At 38.1% G+C, this 22987-nt stretch overlaps 1 protein-coding gene and 1 long non-coding RNA gene across 9 annotated transcripts in view; one reads left to right on the top strand and one right to left on the bottom strand.

Moving 5' to 3' along the window:
• The window catches only part of LOC133725324 (probable LRR receptor-like serine/threonine-protein kinase At2g28960), a 90350-nt gene that overhangs the window by 13080 nt on the left and 54283 nt on the right, over positions 1 to 22987 (top strand). For 5 of the 7 annotated variants that reach the window (XM_062152536.1, XM_062152532.1, XM_062152537.1 and 2 more), the window contains 5 exons: positions 4667 to 4944; positions 5062 to 5188; positions 5327 to 5389; positions 5483 to 5672; positions 5791 to 6358. The exons of the other annotated variants lie outside the window; for them this stretch is intronic. In XM_062152536.1, the coding sequence (XP_062008520.1) occupies positions 4667 to 4944; positions 5062 to 5188; positions 5327 to 5389; positions 5483 to 5672; positions 5791 to 6208 (1076 nt within the window). In that variant the 3' untranslated portion in view covers positions 6209 to 6358. Of the gene's footprint in view, positions 1 to 4666; positions 4945 to 5061; positions 5189 to 5326; positions 5390 to 5482; positions 5673 to 5790; positions 6359 to 22987 lie in introns of those variants that run through there. 7 annotated transcript variants of the gene reach the window in all.
• LOC133725326 (uncharacterized) lies at positions 143 to 2734 on the bottom strand. 2 transcript variants are annotated; one of them, XR_009854358.1, is made up of 2 exons: positions 1461 to 2734; positions 143 to 424 (listed from the first exon to the last, which is right to left on the bottom strand). It is a non-coding gene; the product is annotated as an uncharacterized LOC133725326 (long non-coding RNA). The 2 variants fall into 2 exon arrangements; XR_009854357.1 differs by having other exon boundaries at positions 1497 to 2734.

Below are 22987 nucleotides of genomic sequence, written 5' to 3'. Positions count from 1 at the left end.
ATCTGTGCCCACTGACTTGATTTTTATTACTTGTGTCTCCCCCTGCCTAATAGGGAATAATTGCAAACCCAGGCAAAAAAAAAAAAATCAATATTCATTAAATATCACACAATAAATAATACAAGAGAATAGTAATCACACAATCTCATTATATCTTTTCCATTGAAATCTTAAAAGTTCAGATATTCAACAATACATCAACAAAATCCAAAACCTAGTATTACATTCTCTCCCAAAAACAACTAAACTCCAATTAACCACAGTTGTGCAGAAGCCTCTGTATCAAGGAGAACTAGTTTAATTGAACTTTAATACATTGAATCTAAACACTTCAGAAGTACTTGCTTCCATACTGCTCTAACCTGCTCCAATGGTACTTCGGCTTCCTTAGAACGACCACACATTTTTGTTGATTTTACAAAGCCTGGAAAAAAGAAAAACATTACAAATTATAGTCAGAAAAGCAGATAATTAGTAAGACACTATACAAAGCTGATCTACTACGAAAAAGCACCACATCCTTGGACATTTTTGGGATTGGTAATTACAAACACTGCAATGATAAAACACAACAGAACATTAGTTACTCCCAAATGAGGGGAGTCTACTACCTTGCTGCAACTGAGCACTACGCCTCCATTTTTAACATTACTTACACGATGAAGCACAATAATTAACACTTTAACGCTAAGAAATTAGCTGATCATTAAGGAAGAATCCCAGCCACTTTTAATTAAACTGAAGATGAATTCACACATATATAGGTCGCAGATGTTCATGAACATTGTATATTACAACTGGTGAAGAATCCATATGCACATCCAGAGCAAAAACACAGAACAAATAAAATAGATTCATCAAACGAAAGAACACGGATTAGAGACAGTAGCTATTCATCTTAAAGCACTCTTTACACAGAAACTGGTTCCAGACATCATGATGTACATATACATTTAGTAAGCTTCTTATCAAATTTGTGTGGAATCCAAGGTCCAATCTACTGCTAACATGGTTGTTTCAAGTTAACTGGTTTCAAATCCCAGACATATATTGTATGGACAAAGAAAGCTGAAGCATAAGTATGAGATGTTCACTCACTCACACTGAAATTTCCTAGCCAATTCATCTAAGGTCACCGACTCATTCAAATTACTTGTAACACAAAGCATAATATAAAAATTGAATCCTGTAAAGGCACAGAAGTTCGTAGAGAGCTTCTTTTCGGTAGCATTAAAAGCGTATTAACTGAGGAGATCTGCTTTGATCCTATGTAAAGATGAATTATTGCCCTTCATTTCCAAAGTCATCAAATTAACTGAACAAAAAGAAAGTAAAAAACCGCAATCGACAGAGATATGAATAATTGGACTCTAAAAAGCCCCAAAATCTGCAATTGCAGTTTCTTAAGACAGTTGCATGCATACCCAAATTTAGTCGATTAGCAGATAATAGAGAATTACCTAAATTGCACTGACCCGGGTATAGAGCAGACTTACTTGATGAATAGATAAAAACCCTAAAATGGGAATTGAACAGTAATCTCGTGGCCGTGGGGTTTAGAGATTTTGAGTAAGCTCGTGGTAGTGCAATTTAATACAATGTCACCCACCGTCTCACATGCATCCACTAACCTCTAGACAAAACCTACCAACACCAGAAACAATAGATTCGACACCCGAAACACCTCCTCTGTGCCGATTTGCTGTCACCGCCAAGTACAGGCCAAGCCGATGCCGGACCTGGACGCCGTGGCAGCATCCAACCGGGAGAAGACGACGCATAGGCACAGATGCCATTATCTGTCTCTATTTGTTGCTTTAAAGGCACAGATGTCTATCCGTCCCCTTAGGCCCATTTTGTAGTAGTGAGTGTTATATAGCATAGCTTTTGTCTGTCTTTATTTTTTAAGTTGTCTTTAATACTCTGAATTCATTATTGCACTCAAGGTTTATGAATTATTTATACAATAAAGACAAACAAAATACGTGTAGATTAACATTTTGAACAATTCCCTAAACAATATATACAGATACTCCTAGCTAGAGTCAAGAAGAGTCAAACGAGGAGACTTAAAAGGTGCAAATATATATTTTGTATTCATCAAGAGTGTTCACCTAAATGACCGCTTTTAAAAAACATTTAGGGACAAGTAATCTTAATAACATGTATTTAAATTTAAAGATTAAAATTATAACAGCTTAAAATTATGCATTTAATCGTATCTAATAATTGCTTGTGCCTTACGGTTTCTATCAGCTACGTAGAGTTAAAAGGGATGACTAGCCTTCCATCCTTAGCTTTTATACTACGTGCTCATAGGGTCATCTTTCTCTTGTTCCGGAAAAGAAAGACATGTAATTTTCACTTGCTTGTAGAGTTTGTGCCTCCTTCCTTGTTTTTTGCCTTCAATATTTTTCGTTATTTCTTCTTTATTATTTTAGTAAAATTTTCAAGTCCCGAAAAATCTAGCCACACATTAGAAAATTTCTTACTCAACTGAATTTTGATAGACCAACATTTGTTCGTTGCTCTTTATTAGTTAAATTTTTCTTTTTCTTTTTTCTTCCTTTTTGTAATTTCTAGTAAAAAAAAAGATTATTGGCCTTTTTTCTTTTCGATGACATATGATTATTGGCCTTAAAAATATACATGTTCATTTGTTCTTAAAAATAGACTAATAAGCTAGTAAATTATACTTTTGACCTCCTTTATACAATTTTTAGCCAAGCCAAATGCCAAGACTATATATATATATAGCCAAGACTATATATATATATATATATATATATATATATATCTCTGCAAAATTTCAGCCAAATTCATGGTCGTTAAGGCATTGATAACTGTCTTAAAGCTAGTACAGTTCAGGTAGGACAGATTCAGTTCGTCCATTGGTCTAAGCGAGTTAGATACCTTAAAGATCATCAATTTGGCTGAAATTTTGCAGAGATGATCTATACATTAGTACCTAAAAACTGAACGGTCGAGATGTGGATATCAAACCGAAAAGTGACCCTAAACTCTAACCTCGCACTTTAATTTCAGAGCGAGGCCTCGCTCTGGATAAATATATATATATATATATATATATATATATATATATATATATATAAAATTATTCTCAGGTGCGGACGTCCGTACCGAATTTTCGGTACAGATTTCCTGTTTTCGACCACTTTCCAGCCACATTTTTACATCTTAACCGTTCAGTTTTTAGGTCCTAGTGTATAGATCACCTCTACAAAATTTCAGCCAATTTGGTGATCGTTAAGGCATCTAAAACTGCATTTTACACGAACGGACCGAATCTGTCGAACCGGAACCGTTCGTATTTATAATGGTAAATTGCAGTTTTGGATGCCTTAACGATCACCAAATTGGCTAAAATTTTGCAGAGGTGATCTATACACTATGACCTAAAAACTGAACGGTTAAGATGTAAAAATGTGGTCGAAAACAGGAAATCCGTACCGTCCGCTCGGTACGGACGTTCGCACCTGAGACGGACTGTATATATATATACGTCCGCACCTGAGACGGACTGTATATATATATATAGAGAGAGCGGAACTCCGATTTGAAATTAAAGTGCGGATTTAGAGTTTATGGTCACTTTTCGGTCGCATATCTACATCTCAACCGTTCAGTTTTTAGGTACTAATGTGCACTTTAAATGCGCACTTTAATTTCGAACGAAAAGTAACCCTAAATTCTAAATGCGCACTTTAATTTCAAAGCAAAGCTTCCCTTTGGATAGAATATATATATCAGATTCTATCCAGAGTGAGGCCTCACTCTGAAATTAACGTGTGAGGTTGGAGTTTAGGGTCATTTTTCGGTCTCATATCCACATCTCGACCGTTCAGTTTTTAGGTACTAATGTATAGATCATCTCTGCAAAATTTCAGCCAAATAGATGGTCGTTAAGGCATTGATAACTGCCTTAAAGCTAGTACGGTTTAGGGTGGACAGATTTAGTTCGTTCATTGGTTTAAGTGAGTTAGATACCTTAAAGATCATCAATTTAGCTGAAATTTTGCAGAGATGATCTATACATTTGTACCTAAAAACTGAACGGTCGAGATGTGAATATGAGACCGAAAAGTGACCTAAACTCCAACCTCAGACGTTAATTTCAGAGTGAGGCTTCACTCTAGATATGATATATATATATATATATATACAGATTTTATCCAGAGCGGAGCTCCGCTTTGAAATTAACGTGTAAAGTTCGAGTTTTTGGTCACTTTTCGGTCGCATATCCACATCTCGACTGTTCAGTTTTTAGGTACTAGTGTATAGATCATCTCTGCAAATTTTCAGCCAAATGGATGATCGTTAAGGTATCTAACTCGCTTAAACCAATGGACGGACTGAATCTGTCAACCTGAACCGTATTAGCTTTAAGGCAGTTATCAATGTCTTAACGATCATCATTTTGGCTGAAAATTTGCAGAGATGATCTATACACTAGTACCTAAAAACTGAACGGTCGAGATGTGGATATGCGACCGAAAAGTGACCCAAAACTCGAACTTCACACGTTAATTTCAAAGCGGAGCTCCGCTCTGGATAGGATCTGTATATATATATATATGAGGGTGGGAAGTATATAAGATGGAGGAACAGATGCTGATTAAACTATAAATGGTAATGGTCTTACCAGATGCAAAAGCCAACATTCAACTTGGGTCAGTGGAGTCGGCAAAAAGAAAGTTAGCGCACTCTGAAATAGCGGCAAAAAGAAAGTTTGCGCACTCTGAGATAGCGGCAAAAAGAAAGTTTACGCACTCTGAGATAGTCAAGATGACTAACAACTTTCAGAGGATTCTTGGTACAGGTGGATTTGGAACAGTGTATCACGGACACATAGACAACACTCAAGTAGCTATCAAGATGCTTTCGCCATCATCAGTTCAAGGGTTTCAACAATTTCATGCAGAGGCATGTTCTACAATGCAGTAGAATTGTACAAAGTTTTCGAGATCTTTTTTATATACACATATAAAGTAAACTAATCAAGATATGGTGTTTGTGCCTCTAATTTATAAACTACTGCAGGTTGATCTTCTTATTAGAGTTCATCATAAAAACTTGACAAGCCTTGTTGGATATTGCAATGATGAAACCAACTTGGGGCTCGTCTACGAGTTCATGGCCAATGGAAACTTACAAGAACAACTATCAGGTTTTGTTGCAATTAATTGAAATTACTCAGGGGTACATAGAACTCATCTTTCTTCGGAGAATCGTAGTACATCTAAACTGTAGAGACAGCAAATATTGTCATGTTCTTACATTCTTTATTTCTTTTTTATGGATGTAGATAGCAGTTCACGTATCTTAAGCTGGGAAGATAGACTTAGGATTGCAGTAGATGCAGCACAAGGTCAGCAACTCGAAGGATTTACATAATCCTTCTTAGCTTTATTGTTTTGAGTTTCTTTTATGATTGATGGCTTGTCTGAATTGTGAAATGCAGGATTGGAGTACCTGCACTATGGTATTAAGCCACCAATAATCCATAGGGATGTGAAACCAGCAAACATTTTGCTGGATGATAATTTTGAAGCCAAGGTATCAGATTTTGGCCTATCCAGAAATTTCCCTGCAGATGCTGGGACTCATATATCGACAGGTGTTGCAGGAACTACCGGGTACCTTGATCCCGAGTAAGTATTTTTTGATTAATGACTATCTAGACATTTTCTTTACTGTAACCCGATGTTTTAATTAGAAAAATGTATATGATTGATCTGAGTTGCATGTTCGGCTTAATTTTTTTTGCAGGTATTACCTATCAAACAGGTTAAATGAGAAAAGTGATGTTTATAGCTTCGGGATTGTGCTGTTGGAAATTATCACAGGTCGACCCGCTGTTTTATCGACAACGGATGAGAGAATTCACATTAGCCAATGGGTTGGTTTCATGCTTGTAAGAGGAGACATTTCCTGTATTGTCGATCCAAGGTTGGACGGGGATTTCACTGTCAACTCTGTTTGGAAAGCTGTAGAGATAGCAATGGCATGTGCCTCTCCAAATGCCATCAAAAGGCCAACTATGAGTCAAGTGGTTATGGAACTAAAGGAGTGTATGGCAACACAAATGGGTGAAACAAATCATAACAATAAAACTAAATTAACAAGCTCCACTGAGCTGATGTCTAACGATTCAATTCCTATGCTAAGTCCACCCTCTGTGAGGTAGTGGTAGTAGTACTGGCATATGTGGTATATTTTTTCCTTATTTTCTTTGTGTCAATGATCAAGGATTTACAACACATGCACTCTCTTTGAATAGAGATATTCTGTATTGCTTACAACCCGATTCTTTTTTTCTAATTCTTTTTTTGGTTCACATACATTGCAATGATTTGATTATCGCATATTGTTTAGAAAAGTACTTCCATGAGAAATGCAAATTATTTAATTTTCAAATCAACATGATTTACTACATCGATCATCAAAGAAACGCGCAAAAATAACAAACAGCATGCAACAAGCAACTTGCAACACCCTTGTACAAGGTATATCATTATGTGCATTTTTTTAAGAGACATTGGGTATCAATTCATTAAGGCCCCGTTTGGTTCGCAGGAATGTCAAAATTGGAAAAGGATTTATTTTCCTTTCCAGATGGATATGGAATGGAATATGTTTTGGTATTTCCATGTGAGTGTTTGGAATATTACTAGAAATTAAATTTTGGAATTAATTTTTCATTTCTATTGTAGTGTTTGGTAAGTCATAAGAATGGAATATGAAATTATAATTTTCAATAACGCCATTTTACTAATTAAAGTACAGCAATTTATAAGGAATATTGGTGGGGAATATAAATTTTTAGAGGGATAATTAATGTAATTTTGCCTTTGACAGTGGGAAATGGAAATAGAATATCACCCCTGACTAGGTAATTCTATTCAGGCTTTATGAGGGAGTCAATTTCCAGTCAAATCTTATTTTTTATTTCCTTTCCAATCTTTAATTACAACCAAACGGAACATCTGAATGGAAAATGAAATTAATTCTCATTCCATACCATGATTTCCTGCCATCCAAACGGGGCCTAAAAGAAAATGTTGGTGACAGTACACAGTGACCACTCATGCAGAGCACGAATGAATTGTATCACTGCTCAGGGAGCCCTAAAGCTACTTACGTAATGTTATCATAATAAGCGTTAAGTAACTAGCAACGTGACACTACTAGGGTTCTTGATGTAGAACGGATGGCAACGAGGATCGTAGAGCAGTTTGATCGTGAAAAGGGAAAACCCGGTTTGCTGCAAATTTGGTGTTTGGTGTCAGAATTTTGATTGCTATACCTTTTCAAAAAGGGAACGACACAAGGAACAAAACTCGCTGCTTTGCCATGACATGTGGGCTTTTTTAGGCTTTCGAGATCGTTTCGGGCTTCAAAACTGCAATTCACTATTTTTCAGTATTTAGGGTTTTTTTTTTTTTTTAATTCGATTTGGATTTGTTTTGTTTTAACCTGTGGGCTTTGGAGTTTCATTGTTAGTCGCCCTAGGATTTCTTTTCTCATATATAAGCAACCTTAAACGGCTGCAAAACCTATCTTTTATCATATTATCAATCAAATTGAGAGTTTTCTCATCTATCTCTGGTGGATTCTAGAAATCTTGTTTTATGGTTTATTGCTTGTAAACTTAGGTTACTTTCCGACTGCGTCAGTTCTCACCGAACAATTCAAGATTTAACCCTAACTATTTATGCTCCCTATGACCTCCTTACGTAGAGGGTCTACCACAGGCTCAAATAAACATAAGAAAGTAAAAGAATGAGCCTAAACATACATCGGGTCAAACCCTAACCCTAACCCTAAGGTAGTAAAGCCCAGCACTAAAAAAATTGCAACGGGCCACAGAAAACCTAACAACAAAGTATGCCCAAGGCCCAAATCCAATGGAGGACTCATACTTGATCGGCCGCAAGCATCCAAGAACACCACCGCACCGCCGCTATCAGCCTCACCCAAACCAACGGCGCCGCCCACTGCGCTTGAATTATGTCTCATCTTAGTGTGATACTGTGCACAAATAGTCCCCACCTAATATTCCCGGACCACATAAAATCATTTAGGATAAATGAAATTACCACAACTAAAATTGAACTCATAATTTTTGAAACTCATCGGTGAGCTATGATATGTTGGTAAGTTATAATTCCAACACTGTAAATTACAATCATGGGTTCGATTCTCACTGACATATGTAAGGGTGCATGGGGTGGACTAATAGTTTAAAAAAAAAATTGAAACTACACAAAAATAAAAATTAGAAAGATGTCCCTTCAAAAAAAATAAAAATTAGAAAGATGTGAGGGTGCGCTAATAGCTTTACGAGGTGTAGGCGTAGAGTAATACTATAATACAGAAAAGTTGAAGCAATGTACCCGGAGAAGCTCAAGTCCTCTCTGTGAAGACGAAAGGCTTTTTCTTTGCATGAGTGTATCATTACATTTGCTTTAGGAAAAATTTACTCCACATCTGACCTCTCAAAGGTCAGGCTAGTCACTTGGCTTTATTTGAATTCAGTATATAAAATATATATCTGTGTTTCCAGTTGTCCTCAAAATACATAAAAATGCTTAGGGTTGAGATTCCCTAGACTGGATTTTTTAGGATTGAAATTTTGATCATTGGGTTGTCTGTTTTTTTTTTTTTTTGGTCTGCACTGGGTTATTTGTTTTTTTTTTGAGAAGGGAAAGAAGATTACAACTTAAAGCCCCTACTACAACCAGAACAAAACTGATCAAAATTAAAAGCAGACAAAGCAGAGAACGGCAACTTTTTGGACCAAGTGATAGGAGTAGATGATCTATGACTCATATTTGTAACAGCATCAGCAACGAAGTTGGCTTCCCTGGGAACATAAGAGAAGGAAACAGCTTCGAAATTGCTAGCCAGACTCAAGATGTCTTTCACAAGAGTACGAAGACGCCAAGGAGGAGCACATTTTTTGTTGATAGAGTCTATAATTAACTTGGAGTCACCTTTGACATAAATCTTTCGACAATTAAGGAGGAAGGCATGATAAAGACCATCACGAACAACACTTCCTTCAGCAATGGGGACAGAAGCATGACCAATAGCTCTCGCACCAGCAAAAAGGGGGGATCCATCATGATCCCTGATAACAAAACTAGCAGCTGCTTTCTTATTGTTGACAACAGAACCATCGAAATTGAGCTTGGCAAAGCCAGCAGGAGGAGGAAGCCAGCGAATAACTTGAGAGGTAGAGGCAGGACCCTTGACACCGCAAGGGTTATTCCTTCTGTAATTCTCACCAATGGATGCCGCAGCATGAACCACCATGTTAGGAAGAGAGGGAGAATGTCTGAAGATGAGGTTATTCCTCGCCTCCCAAATTTTCCAGCAAAGAAGGAGAAGATTTTCAGTAGTAGACTTTTGGTAATCCTTCCTGAACCAGGAAAGAAACCATTCTTCAAAGTTTTGGAAATCTGTATTGGTAATGCCAGCAGAGCGCCAAACATTTGCAGCAAAGGGGCAGGAGAAGAAAAGGTGGTTTAAGTCCTCATCCCCTGAGCTGCAAAGGGCACACAAGGAATCATAATTAGTAGAATAACGAGCAAGTCTTCCCTAGTTTTCAATCTTCCCCTAGTTAAGAGCCAATAGAAAATCTTGACCTTAGGAGGAATGTTAAGTCTCCAGATTTCATTCAAAATTTTAACCCTCGAATGGGGAGCAACCGAATCACATTGAAGCCAAGTGGCTGATTTAACAGAAAAAATACCACTAGAGGTCGGCCCCCAAACAAATTCATCCCTAGAGTCCAAAGCAGGAAGAGGAATACTTAAAATAGAGTTAACTGTATCATGATCAAGGAAAAGAGAAAGTTTATTAACATTCCAACAGCCATTAACAATATAATCACTAACATTCTCATCAATATCAATAGAAATTCTATTAGTAGTCGAAATAAGATTGATCAAAGGAAAAGAAAAGGCCCAGTTGAAGGTCCAGAATTTGATGTCAGTACCATTACCAACAATCCAGCGCATACTTTGAATTAAAAGATCTCTATTATCAAGAATACCTTTCCAGGCCATAGAATGGTTGGCCTGCTTATTTTGCATGAAAAAAACATGTTTTCTTAAGTATTTCCTATGAAAAATATCCACCCACCAGTTATCATGATCAGATATCACTTTCCAGCCTAATTTTGCCAAAGCAGCCTTATTGAAGGAAGCTGCTGGCCGAATTTCAAGACCACCTAAGGATTTAGGCAGACAAATTTGGTTCCAAGCAACTGGGGGGGGGGGGGGGGGGAATGACAATCCCTACCCCAGATCGAAGAAAGATCTAGTTTCTTTATCAATGGCTTTAGTAACTTTTGGAGGGCAATTGAAGCAAGACATAACATGGTTTGGCATTCCAGCAATATTAGACTTTATAAGAGTAAGCTTCCCCACTCTAGAAAGGGTGGCCTTTTTCCAACCACTGAGCTTATTTGAGATCTTCAAAAGTAATTCCTTAGCATTCAAGGGGTCTTTCCAGAAAACAATATTATGGATCCCTAGATATTTACCAATTGAAACCTTGTGTTGAATTCCCAAAATACTTGTAATATCAAATTTAGTACAATTAGAGATCTTAGAGGAATAGAATATAGAAGACTTATCTAAGTTGGTCTTCTGCCCTGATGCTTGGGCAAAATCGAGGAGAATTCTGGAGATGTTGTGAGCTGCCTTGTTGGACGCTCTGGAAAAAATTAAACAATCATAAGCAAACATAAGATTAGATGTTCTATGTCCCCCAGGGGAGGAGAGAGTGCCAACATGGTTCTTAGAGTTAGAAGCAGCGTGATTTAAATGTCTAATAAGAGGTTCCATGCAGAGAATAAAAATATAGGGAGAGAGAGGATCTCCCTGACGAACACCCCTAGAAGGAGCCAAATGACCTTCTTGCTTGCCATTAATAAGAATGGAAAAAGTAACAGAAGAAATGCATTCCATTATTAAGTTTATCCATTTAACATCAAACCCAAATCTGTGTAAACACAGTTTAATATAGTTCCAATCCAAATAATCATAGGCCTTTTCCAAATCTAGCTTAATAGCCATGGAGCCAGAAGTAGCCTTCTTTCTATTGAAAGAAGAAAATAATTCATGAGCAATGAGGATATTATCAACAATAGATCTTCCAAGAGCAAAAGCTCCTTGGTTTCTTGAAATGCACTTAACCAGGAGAGGTTTTAATCTAGCAATTAGAACTTTGGAGATAACCTTATAAACAACATTACACAAACTAATTGGTCTAAAATGACTAACAATTTCAGGGGAGTCAACTTTAGGGATCAAAGCAATGTTGGTGTGATTCAAGAGCCTCAGTGAAGTATTATTTTGAAAGAAATCCATAACAATGTTACTTATCTTGTCTTTGACTAAGTCCCAGTGCTTCTAATAAAACATGGCATGAATGCCATTAGGTCCAGGAGCTTTCAGGGCTCCAATAGAGTTAACAGCTAGCTGGATCTCATCCATAGTTACGGGTTTTAAGAGGTTCGCATTGTCAGCACCATCAATAATGGGTTCAAGAATATTAACAAACGATGTAGCCCTTTCCAAGTTAATGGCTTTTGTTGCTTTGAATCTTCTCTGAAAGTCCTGCAAAAAAATATAACTGATATCAGTATGATCATCAATCCATAATCCTAACTCATTTTTTATTTTAGTAATTCTATTTCTTCTCTTCCTAATTGTAGCCTGAGTTTGAAAATACTTTTTTTGTCACCCAAGGAAAGCCAATTTGCCTTAGCTCTCTGAGCCCAAAAAAGTTCTTCACTTTTCTCAAGTTCTAGAAATTGATCAGATAGTTCAACAACTTTGTTCTGAAGGAAAATGGAGCTTGGAAAAAGCATCAATTGATTCTGATAAAAATTCAAATCATTCTGAATGTTATTTAGGTTTCTGAAAAGGCTACCATAAACATCTCTACTCCAGTTAGAAAGCTGGTGAGAAAAAACCCCAGAAATTGCCAAAAAATTCTTAAGAGGGTTAGGATCAAGGTTTTGAGACCAAATCTGCTTAACTAAGTTAACAAAATCAGGATGGGAAAGCCAAATAGCTTCAAACTTAAAAGGTTTAGTTCTAGAAAATCTGGATGGTAAAGTAGTCAATACAATAGGGCCGTGATCAGAACCTAGAATTGGTAGGTTCTCTAGAGTGCAATAAGGATAAAGTTGAAGCCAACTAGGGTTAGCAACCGCTCTATCCAAACGTTCATAAATCACAGTGTGATCTTTGTGTTTGTTGGTCCAAGTGAAAGGTATTCCTTTAGCCTTTAGGGAGGTCATATTAATATTATTCAAGAAGTTAACAAAGTTCTGCATATACATATTGAAAGGAGAGTTACCACCACATTTCTCATCAGCAGAAACAATATTGTTAAAATCACCAACAAGGATCCAAGGATCATTATTTTGGGGTTCCAAATTACTTAGAACACCCCAAAAATTGGTCTGTAGTTGCTTCTGAGGATAAGCATAGACAAAAGAAATATACCAATTTGTGAGAGAGTTCATATCATTAACTTGGCAATGCAGATATTTGTCATGATGATCTAAAACATTTAAATTAACAGTACTAGAGTTCCAAAGTAAGAGTAATCCGTGCACACTGACCATCAGAAAGAACAAAATCAAATTTATCGAAATAAAAGGCAACCCGAGAAGCAATTTTATTGGCCTGACTTTCATCATGAATTCTAGTATCAAGGACAAACAAGATGTCTAACTTCAAGCCAGTTATATAGAATTGAACTTGAGATAGAAAACCTGGCCAGGAACTGCCCTGGCTATTCCAACTAAGGATTCTCATGATTAACAAATGTGTTTGAAACTGATCCATGTTCTTGGTCCTTACTGGTCATCATCAGATCTAACAAAAAGCCTAGTTATCTTTGTGGGGCTAGGAGCACCAAAAATGGTCCTCTTCTTAGAGTATCTAGAAATGGCCAATAAATCTTCATCTAGATAAAAAACAACACATCTATAGTTTTCCTTAAGCAAAACAAAAATATCACCCAAGTTTGGAGCACCAGAGGCATCCAAACAAATCACCCAAATAAGAGAATCTATTCCAAACACACGCAAATGATAAAATCTGCAGAAAAAGAAAAGATTTGAGCATGCAACAAAACAACCAATACCAGTGACAGTAGGATTAATAGACGCGCAAATAGAAAATTCAAGAAAAGAATTCGAAGGGTTAAAGAGATCTCCCTGTGAATTAGTTATCTTGAAATCTAGGTAGAACCGAACCCATAGGAGAGAGTGGATCGCAGGATTTTGATCGTGGAGATGAAGCAAAGCAATCGAACTGGTGTACAACCAAGAAGCGATCTTCCTCTCGGGAATGAACAACTTCCGTCCAAAAGGGGCTTGTCACACCCCGAACCCGGGTCAATTTTTTTTTTAAATATTTCCCGAAATCGGAGGTGTGAGTAAAAATAAAAATAAACGAATAAAAAATAAAATCGACACTTTGATAATGGAATTGACTTCTCCTTTCGATATAAGGATAAATCTAACTCAAGATCACTAAGAGTACTCACTTCCGGAATAATGATCTTACATATACAAAACTCCAACTAACTCTAATTGCTTTCGATCACTAATCTTCATAGTTCTTGTGTTTAATAACCTGCAAGACTGTTAAGGGGTGAGCTCAACCTGTGGCTCAGTAGGGAGCTATTTCTCTTAACACAAAAGATAACCAAACAATTATCATATGGTATGCATGAATGCATGTTCTATTCCCGTTAATTCACATAGCAGAATAAATTGAGCCTACATGTCCCATACCATGTATTTTACCACGAAGGTGACTCAGAGTACTCAACTATATGAACTAACCCCCACCCAAAATCAATCCCCCTAACCCTCTTTTGCTAGTCATCTTGTCCATGCCCCTTTCGCCAGTCCCGAATTACCCTTTCAATCCTATACTAATTGCGCATTAACAATGGGCATACCTGGGATCTAGTACCTGCTGAGGTTATGGACTCAACTACGCAAAAGATAAATTTCAAACTTTCTTATATCGATAACATTACACATATCACCATCGCCACCCTTATACTTCATATGTACTCTATGGATGATGCATCAATTGATAATATATACTTCGCAATGTAATTGCATCAAATATTCATTCATTCCATAACAAACATGTCAGGCAACATATATGCATACAATACAGTTGAGTAGAGATTCCCCAGATCCCCTTACCTGGATTCCAAGCTATTGTATAGATACATATTCCTGCATAAAAAGTAAATATCCAAGTACAATTCACATTTCCTATGCATAAGCACATAATTTATTTTAAACACAAAGCTATAATTCTGCCCTAAGAACATACTTCAATAACGAGCTTATGTCTTAAGAAAATGGTACCTAAAATCTCAGACCATTTTGGATTTCACTTGAAGTGCTAAATAACTAACCAAAACGTCTTGCAGATTTATTGTGAAGGAAAACTCATGCGAAAAACTGATTTCACAATGACATAAGTATCTCAAATGAATTCAGTAAATGGCGTCACAAGTTTTCTTAAAAATAGAAGAATCTCTATGTTCAGTTTGTGGTCAAACTAAACAAGTTTGAATAAAGGAAACTATTGAAACGAAATGGAACAAACAGAAACATAATGAAAATTGCAGAATTTCCTGATGCAGATCCTCAACTTCGAAAAATCATAACTTACTCTAGAAAAGTCTTTTTCATGAGATTTCAATTCTGAAATGATCTTTGAGATGTCTACTGAAACTTTCATGAAGACACCAACTTCAAATACCCAGCCGAAATGTACAGTTTTTAGTAAAAAAAAAACTGGTTCAAAAACACAGATTGCAGACCTCTGTTTTTAGCCTCAAAATTAACCACTGAATCTTACATGAAATTGTATGAAACTGTACAGATATCAAGCTTACATTATAAGCTTTCAACACATGCAAATGGTTTCTAAAATGAAGGTCTAGATTAAAGGATATGGTTGCGCAAAGTTAACTAATGATTATAATGCAGAAACTTGTTCTAGCTTTCTCCAATGCCTACAAACTAATGTTTGAGGTTACTGCTCAGTCTAAGGTTGTTAAACTGATGTATATAGGTTCTTTGATCACTCTAACCTCTTGTTGTTAAGACAAAATAAGAATTCTAACCCAAACAGCAACCTAAGAATTTACTCAGGACACCCACCTTAAGAAAGCCAAGTTTCTTATCATCTTAATCTGTTTCTATGCTTGCATTCTGTTTGAAAATCATTTAGGTTACTAACTGTGCAGCAGCTTAAACCAATTTAGACAAGAGCTAAGCTAAACATAATAACAAGAATAACAAGTGGAATAGCTTATAGGATTGAATTCACCTTTGAATCCCATCAGAATATCTATTGAACTAATCCTGCTAATTCTTCCTTCCTTCTTCACTTCAGATATCTCTCTCATGTCTCACATCTCATGTTTCTCCTTTCTCTTTTCTTTTTTATCCTAATTCTGTTTCTTCTTTCTTTTCCTCTTCTCTTCTCTCTTAGTCTCTCTCTTTTGTTTTCTTCTTTTCTTTCATGCTCCTAATCTCCTGTTCCTCACATCCTTTACTTTCTCTCTTTAGTTTCCTTCCTGTTTGTTTCTTTCTTTCCATTCTACTCCAGCCCTTCCCTCTATCTCCCTCACTCTCACGTTAAGTTCTATTGTACAGTGAATATGAATAAGGTAGATAGCTCCTATTTATACTAGTCTCTGGTTCTTGGCCATCAAGCAAAACAATTATAATAATAAAATCTGCATATAGATGTGTTTGTCCATACCTATCACTTAATGACTTAATCACCAAGCATTCAATAGATACACTTGTGCAGTCCTATCTCTTAATGGAAAACTTCATCAGTAAGTAATGCAGAGATAGGTATGAAAGCTCTTATCCCTATATAACTTAATGACCAAGGTTATATATAAAAAACATATATGAAGAAGTCAAGCTTTATTTCTATAATATGGGGATATCCAAGTGATAGCAGTAGACTAGAAGTTTTAATGATGGATAAATAGAGCTTGAGCTATAAATTGAGTGATGCCACCTCGAGCTACTAGCTAGCTTAGTCTACAGGTTCATCAACACCTATAATTCCTAACTTTGCATAATCACCCAAATAGAATACTTACTCACACTTGGATACTAATAAGAAAGCAAAAGGGTTTATAAGGTCTCATCCGAAAATGTTTAAATCAATTGAGTAAAACTAGCTTCCTCACAAGTCTACATGTAATAGGTAATAGACTTCTCGAACACACACGCTAACACCCACACACACAAGCTAGTACAGAAAATATTATCACACGATCTAATATATAATTAAAATTTCGGGTTGTTACAGGGCTTCAGGGGCGTAATGATTGACTTCGCCGAAATTTGTAGGTCCCAACTTCCTACCATCACAGAGAATCGAAAACTGGAATACAAAAGCTAGGAGAGAGCTATTGGGTTTGGGTTTATCAAAGCCTGGCCAATTTGATCTCCAAGTAGTCACCCAAGCAACCCAGAGGATAACGAAGGAGCAATGAAAGAGCGATTGCAGAAACCCTAATCCCCAAATTGGGAAGGCACGTGAGGCGCGTACCATATTAGACTCTCTGGATGTTCCACTGGGTTATCTGTTATGTTCGAGAATATATATACTTCTAGGATTCAAGAATTTTATTTGTTGGTTTTTCTTTTGTTTGAATTTGGACTCTGTTTACTAATGTACTAAGGGGAGACAATTAACTAGGCACCCAACAGTTGCTTCTTGTTCAAGAAACTCACATCCAAGTATAAGAAATTGATTTTATGGACAAGATGGTATGACTTATTGACCCACTCATGTTCTCGCAAGTTGATTGAAGAACTTAATAGCCGTGTTGTTGTCAAAATATTCCAAGTTTTATTTAGGGGAGTGAAATCCACACTCTTCATTTTACAATTCACTCTCATTTTCTTCTTTAGTTGAAACTTTAATAAGTAAACAAAATCCAAGTCACTAAAGACAAAATTTAGGTGACTGAAAAAGAAAACATGGAGTGTTGATTGTCAGATGAGAAGTGTGGATTTCACTCTCCTTTATTTACATTAGTTCCATAAGAGCAAGTTCACTTGTTGGGTCACTTGGTCAATACACTGTTCACTATCATTGGACGTGTGTTTTCACCCATTGTGTCTCTTAACCGGTCAGATATTGTTCATTAAATATTTTATTAATTTATTTATTATAAAATTGAAATATATTTGATGTAAATATATAATAGTGATGAACATTATGGATATCCTAACGATAAATTAATTAGTATTTTACGTGAAAAAAAAATTAGGAAGAAAATAGACTTTATAACTACGAAAGTGTTTAAGGAAAACTGAAATTGGGAGAGAATTGAGTCGTGCTTTCATTGATAATAGGGGCCTCTTTATATAGAGGATTACAAAACATAGATACAGAGTTGTACAAGGAAAGATAATCGTACAATTAATCGGATATCTATTAATATCTCCGAAAATATCTCTAATTCCTAACCCTATTACAACTAGGTCAAGTAACCTAGAGTTTGGGCCAGACACATATTCTGGATTTAATTGAACACTCCCCCTTGTGTTGCCCAAACGTGGTGCTCCTCTCGTTGCCTCATTAAAAACATTGCCGAGTAACAAAAACCCAGTGGGACAAAAATAACCTCGGTCGAAGGGGAAAAAGAGCACAACACACCCTTCACGTTTCGAGACCATACATGTAGACATTTCCCCCTAATGTCTGCATCTTTCCCTGATGACGATGGTCATGGGAGTTCGAATAACTTCCACAAATGATGCTACCAACATGTTTCCCGAAAGTGGGATTTAGGCAATGACTTTAGTGAGCAAGCCTGCCACACTGTCCTCAGATTGAACCTAGTTCATTTTGATCTTGAGGAGAGTTTGTTGTTGCTGATTATCCTTGGTGTTGTCGCTTTTGATATAGCCTTGATTCATTTGTTCAAAACAAGCAGCATTATCCTAAATGCTCGTAGGCTCATCTGTGGTAAACTTCAAACCACAATTGTTCGAACATGCTTAATTATGGATCCAATCCATATACATTCACTAACAACTTCGTGAAGAGCAATAGTCTCTACATTGTTCGAAGATATAGCGACTAGGGTATATTCTGTAGACTTCCAAGATATCGCGGCCTTACCCATAGTGAACACTTAACCAGTTTGGGAATGACCTTTGTGTGGCTTAGAGAGATACCCTATATCAGCAAAACCTTCCAAAACACATGTCGTTTTGGGATGGGGATAGCGGACGCAGGCAAGTGTTGGCGGCGTTCCTGGTGTGTGAGGGGTCCGAATCCATCATCTCTCTGTAGGGATAAAGCATGCCCCTATCAGTCGTACATCTCTGGTATCGAAAGATATCTTTTTCCACCAATCCAATGGTGTCGCGTTGGCACACAGCTATACCTAGCTAACAAGTTCACAACATATGAGATGTCCGGTCTTGTGCATTGAGCTAAGTACAATAATGCGCCTATTGTACTCAAGTAAGGCACTTCTGCCTCTTAGCACATCTTCGTCATCATCCTTCAAACAAAGAGGATCCTTTTCAGGATCAAGACTATGGACGATCATGGGGGTGCTTGAAGTTTTGACCTTGTGAAAATGCCTAAGCATCTATCAACACGATGCTCAAGTTCCAAACTGAGACATAATCGTGTTCTCCCAAAATCGTTCATCTCAAAATCAGATTTCAAGTGTTCAGCGGTTTCCCTTAACTCTTTAAGGGCTTCCAATGAAGATCATGTCCAACATGAACCACGATAGAATCCGAAACTTGTTATGGAAACGCGTGGGCATATCCCTCCCCAATCAAGTAGTCACTTTAGTGAGCGTTTCAACCTTATTGCAAACGCGCTCCATGGTCTAGAGCCACTTGACTTGGGTAAATGAAGTCCACCATAAACCTTCATGTATATTCCGTATCTAGATCCCCATAGAGATAGGTGTTGACCACATTTGTAAGTTGCATGTTCAGTTATTTGGAAACTACCAAACTGATAAGGTAGTGGAGTTTAATGACATCTATTACGAGAGAATATGTCTCATTGTAGTCGATTCCAGGGCGTTTTGTGAGAAGCCTTGCGCCATAAGGCGAGATTGCCATCTCTTTTTCTCATCACGCTTTCTAACAAAGACCCATTAGTCAATAGGTTTTATGTTAGGAGATGTTGGCATCACTGGCTCGAAAACCTTCCTCTTCGTTAGAGAATCCAACTTAACCTGGATCTCATATTTCCATTTAGGCCAAATTTCTCTACGTTGGTATTCATTCATCAACGGAGCGTGGTTCGATATCATTAGACTCAACAAACTCATGCACAACAAAATGCTCAACTACATCATCAATTATGATGGAGTTTCTATCCCACGTCTCATGTACACTAGTGTAATTTTCAAAGAGCTCTATATTTTCAGGAATATGTTCTGACGTTGAGGCATCCCCCAACGATAACCATAACTCAGAAGATTCTCATGAGACGGATTTTGAGTCTTGATGATCAAAGGATAGGAATGTGCCAAAGTATCCTTCGAATCCACAGGCCTCCCACGCATCCTAGCTGGGGCCAAGGCCTATAACGACAGAGTGCCACTTTCGTTGGCGTTGGCACCATGCCTACTTCCGTGTAGGGTGGAGTTACGTTCTCTCGTAAGGACGTACTTCCTTGCAGGAGATGTGTGATCTCGTCACTTTAATGGGGATCGAGATGAGACATAGTGGGGACAGACCACGACAATTCCAGTCGTTCCTGCTGAACATCTGTGTTCTTATCTCCCCCTAACGGAGGGAAGACTGTATCATCAAAGTGACATCTGTAAATCTAGTGGTAATGAGATCGCCTTGCAAGGACATTAAGTGGCGGACGATTGTTGGAGTCTCAAATCCAACTGAGTTGCCTATTCGTCTGTAAGGACCCATCATAGAGCGTTGTGGCGGCGCAATTGGCACATAAATGGCACACTCAAATATGCGTAAGTACGATATTTGTACCCAGTCACTAGCTGTAACGCACAGGTAGATTGAGTGGCAATGGGTCGTAGACGAATTAGCATAGCTGCATGCGATATTCCATCACCCTAAGCGGATATAAGGAGATTGGTGCGCATTACCAATGTCCGGACTACCATCGTAGTCATTTCCGCGAGACCATTTGGGTGTGTTCATGGGAATATGATGTCCAACATCAGTCCCATTGCAATAACCATCGAAAGTCTTCGATGTAAACTCTCTAGCATAGTCAAATCCAATTGACTGAATATGATGATTCGGGGAGTGAGCCCGTTGTCATATGATATGTGCTAGGAGTGTAGCATAAGCAGCATTACAAGTGGACAATGGCACAACATGTGACCAGCGTGTTTGCGTGTCAACCAACATCATGAGATATTTAAACGTCCGCAAGTTGGTTGAATCAGTCCATAGAATCCCTACGGATTCTATGTAAGAACAGAATGAGTATTGTTATATCCTTTGCATAGGACGGTCTCAGTCCTAATTTCCCTAAGGAACATGCTTTGTAAACAAGTGAGAGGCTTTAGAAGCAACCAATGAGGATTTTGGTTGGGCTTGAGCGTCTGAAACGCTATTTGAAGCAAAGTTGGTGATTGCAGCATCACCTGGGGCACCATCCAGGTGCCATCACCATGATGGACGCCATCCATGGCGTCATGGATAGGGACTGTGCCAGCCCTAGGCTGGTGGTGGACGGCTGCGGGTGCCCTAGGCAGCAACGGCAGTCATACTTAGTCCTGGAATCAATCTTTGATTCATGCTTCGTTTCGCTTGAAAGAATGGATGTTCGTGTGAAGTCTTTAGTAGACGGATCATCATATTATGACAAGGATGACCTACGCTGTCGTGACAAAGCCATTATGTGTCTAAATCCAAGAGATCTTCTCTCATGACTTTATTGGATTTAATTGCTCGAATAGTGACATAGAGTCCACTAGAGAGACACATAAACTTCTCTAAGATGCGCCTTTGTTTGCAATCGTTAGAGGTATCGCAAAGGAACTCATTTCCGTTCTCTTCATGCGTTTTCTCATGGAATCCGTTGGCTATTCATAGGTGCGATTTGCCCTAGGAGCGTAGAGAGTTTCTGTGACAGTAATCAAGGTGCCATTTGGCAATGGGAACTTGGGTTATTCCATGTCTTATAATTAACACTTATGGCCTAGCCATCATAGTCACAAAGTAATATGCTTATAATCAAAATGGAGTCATAATGAAAAGAACTCGAAATTTTATTCATAAGCCAACGGAGTTACATCATTGTCTCTTTGACCAAAGAAAATCTAATCCAAAATGCTAGCTAATGCAAAACAATGGTAGTCGTCTAACTTCTTTCGGTAATTCTAAAATAAATGTGACCAAGTGAGTAAAGAGATGTCAATGGAGCAAGGCTCGCTTAACTACCACTAATCTCATAACCTTCCTAGACATCACACTTACTTTGGGTGAGCCTACTTTGAAGAAAGACTAAACCGTTGGCATCTACTACAAAAATATATGGCAATTGCCTATTACATCTCTTGGAAAATAAAAAGACTTAATCAAAATCGCCAGTCTCTGGATCTTGGCCTTTAAAGTCTTCAACCCTTAGAGCAAGATTGTCATCTTGATCTTCTTGCTCCATGTAATTTGCTTCCCTTGCTTCACGATACGTCTTGTACGCGTTAGCAACATTCTGGGGTGCCTTACATGCTTTAGCCCAATGTCCGGACGCTCCACACCGAAGACAAGCATCATCATGGTCAGGCTCCCTTGATCGAGGCGCGCTTAGAGCGCGTTGGGGACGGCTATGATCCTTGGTGGCGCCACCACCATAGCCGGAGGCTCTGCCTCTCTCTCTCTTCACACGTTGACCTCTACAGTTCCGTGCACGCCTATCTTGGCGATTTCCTTCCTCTTTGGGGCGAGAATATGGACCAGAACGTCCAGAATAATCCATTTCCTTAGGGTTTCGCTCCTGGCGCCCTCCCTTAGGGGCGCGACTATAGTTAGACTCCTGAATTGACTTTTCTCCCACGGGTCCAGAGTTATAGTTCTTCACAAGTATGTTGTCGTGCTTTTCAGCTACGTTCATGGCTCCAATTAGCTCATGAAATCTTATGATGCGTCCAGCATTGACATCAATCCGATAGTTCTTGGTTATCATCAATGCAGAGACGGGGAAGGTAGAGAGAGTCTTCTCGATCAACATCGTATCAGTGATTTTCTGCCCACAGAATTCCATCAAAGACTTGATACGAAGTGCTTCTGAATTGTAGTCAAGTACAGACTTGAAATCACAGAAGCGGAGGCTATGCCATCTCACTTCTAAATCAGGAAGCAGGGAGTCACGAATGTTGCCAAAACGCTGCTTGAGTTCTACCCATTGAGGTACTCATTTTGGAGTGCGTCATTCATGTGGCTTGTCATGAGAATTATGGCTTTAGCTTCATTTGCCTCTCTCGTAGCTCTATTCGCTTCAAAAGCGGCAGCTTGTTGAGGAGTAAGCACGTTCTGACTTGGCTCTTGGATCGTACTCAGGATCCCATCAGCCTTAAGATGCTGGCGCACATCACGGACCCACTTGTGGTATCCTGCGCCTGTTGTCTCTAGTGGAGCGAAACTCAACTTGTTCAAGTTACTCATCCTGAAAAGCAACAAAAGATTAGGGTTAGTTTCGGAGCGAAAAGGCTACCACGAAAATAATAGAATTTCTTAGCGTAATAGCTTCCAAGAAATTAGGAATTTTTTAGCGCATTCGCTTCCAAGAAATTCGATTCCAAGAGGGATTTGATTAGATCGAAACAATGATGTTTGTGGTCGATCGTTTGATCTCAACAAACTCTAAGTTTGGAGGACTCTACAAGCTCCAAGCTTGGAGTGAGC

Source organism: Rosa rugosa, chromosome 1 (genome assembly GCF_958449725.1).
Source record: "Rosa rugosa chromosome 1, drRosRugo1.1, whole genome shotgun sequence".
NCBI lineage: Eukaryota > Viridiplantae > Streptophyta > Magnoliopsida > Rosales > Rosaceae > Rosa > Rosa rugosa.
This window is presented reverse-complemented; position numbering and strand designations above follow the sequence as displayed.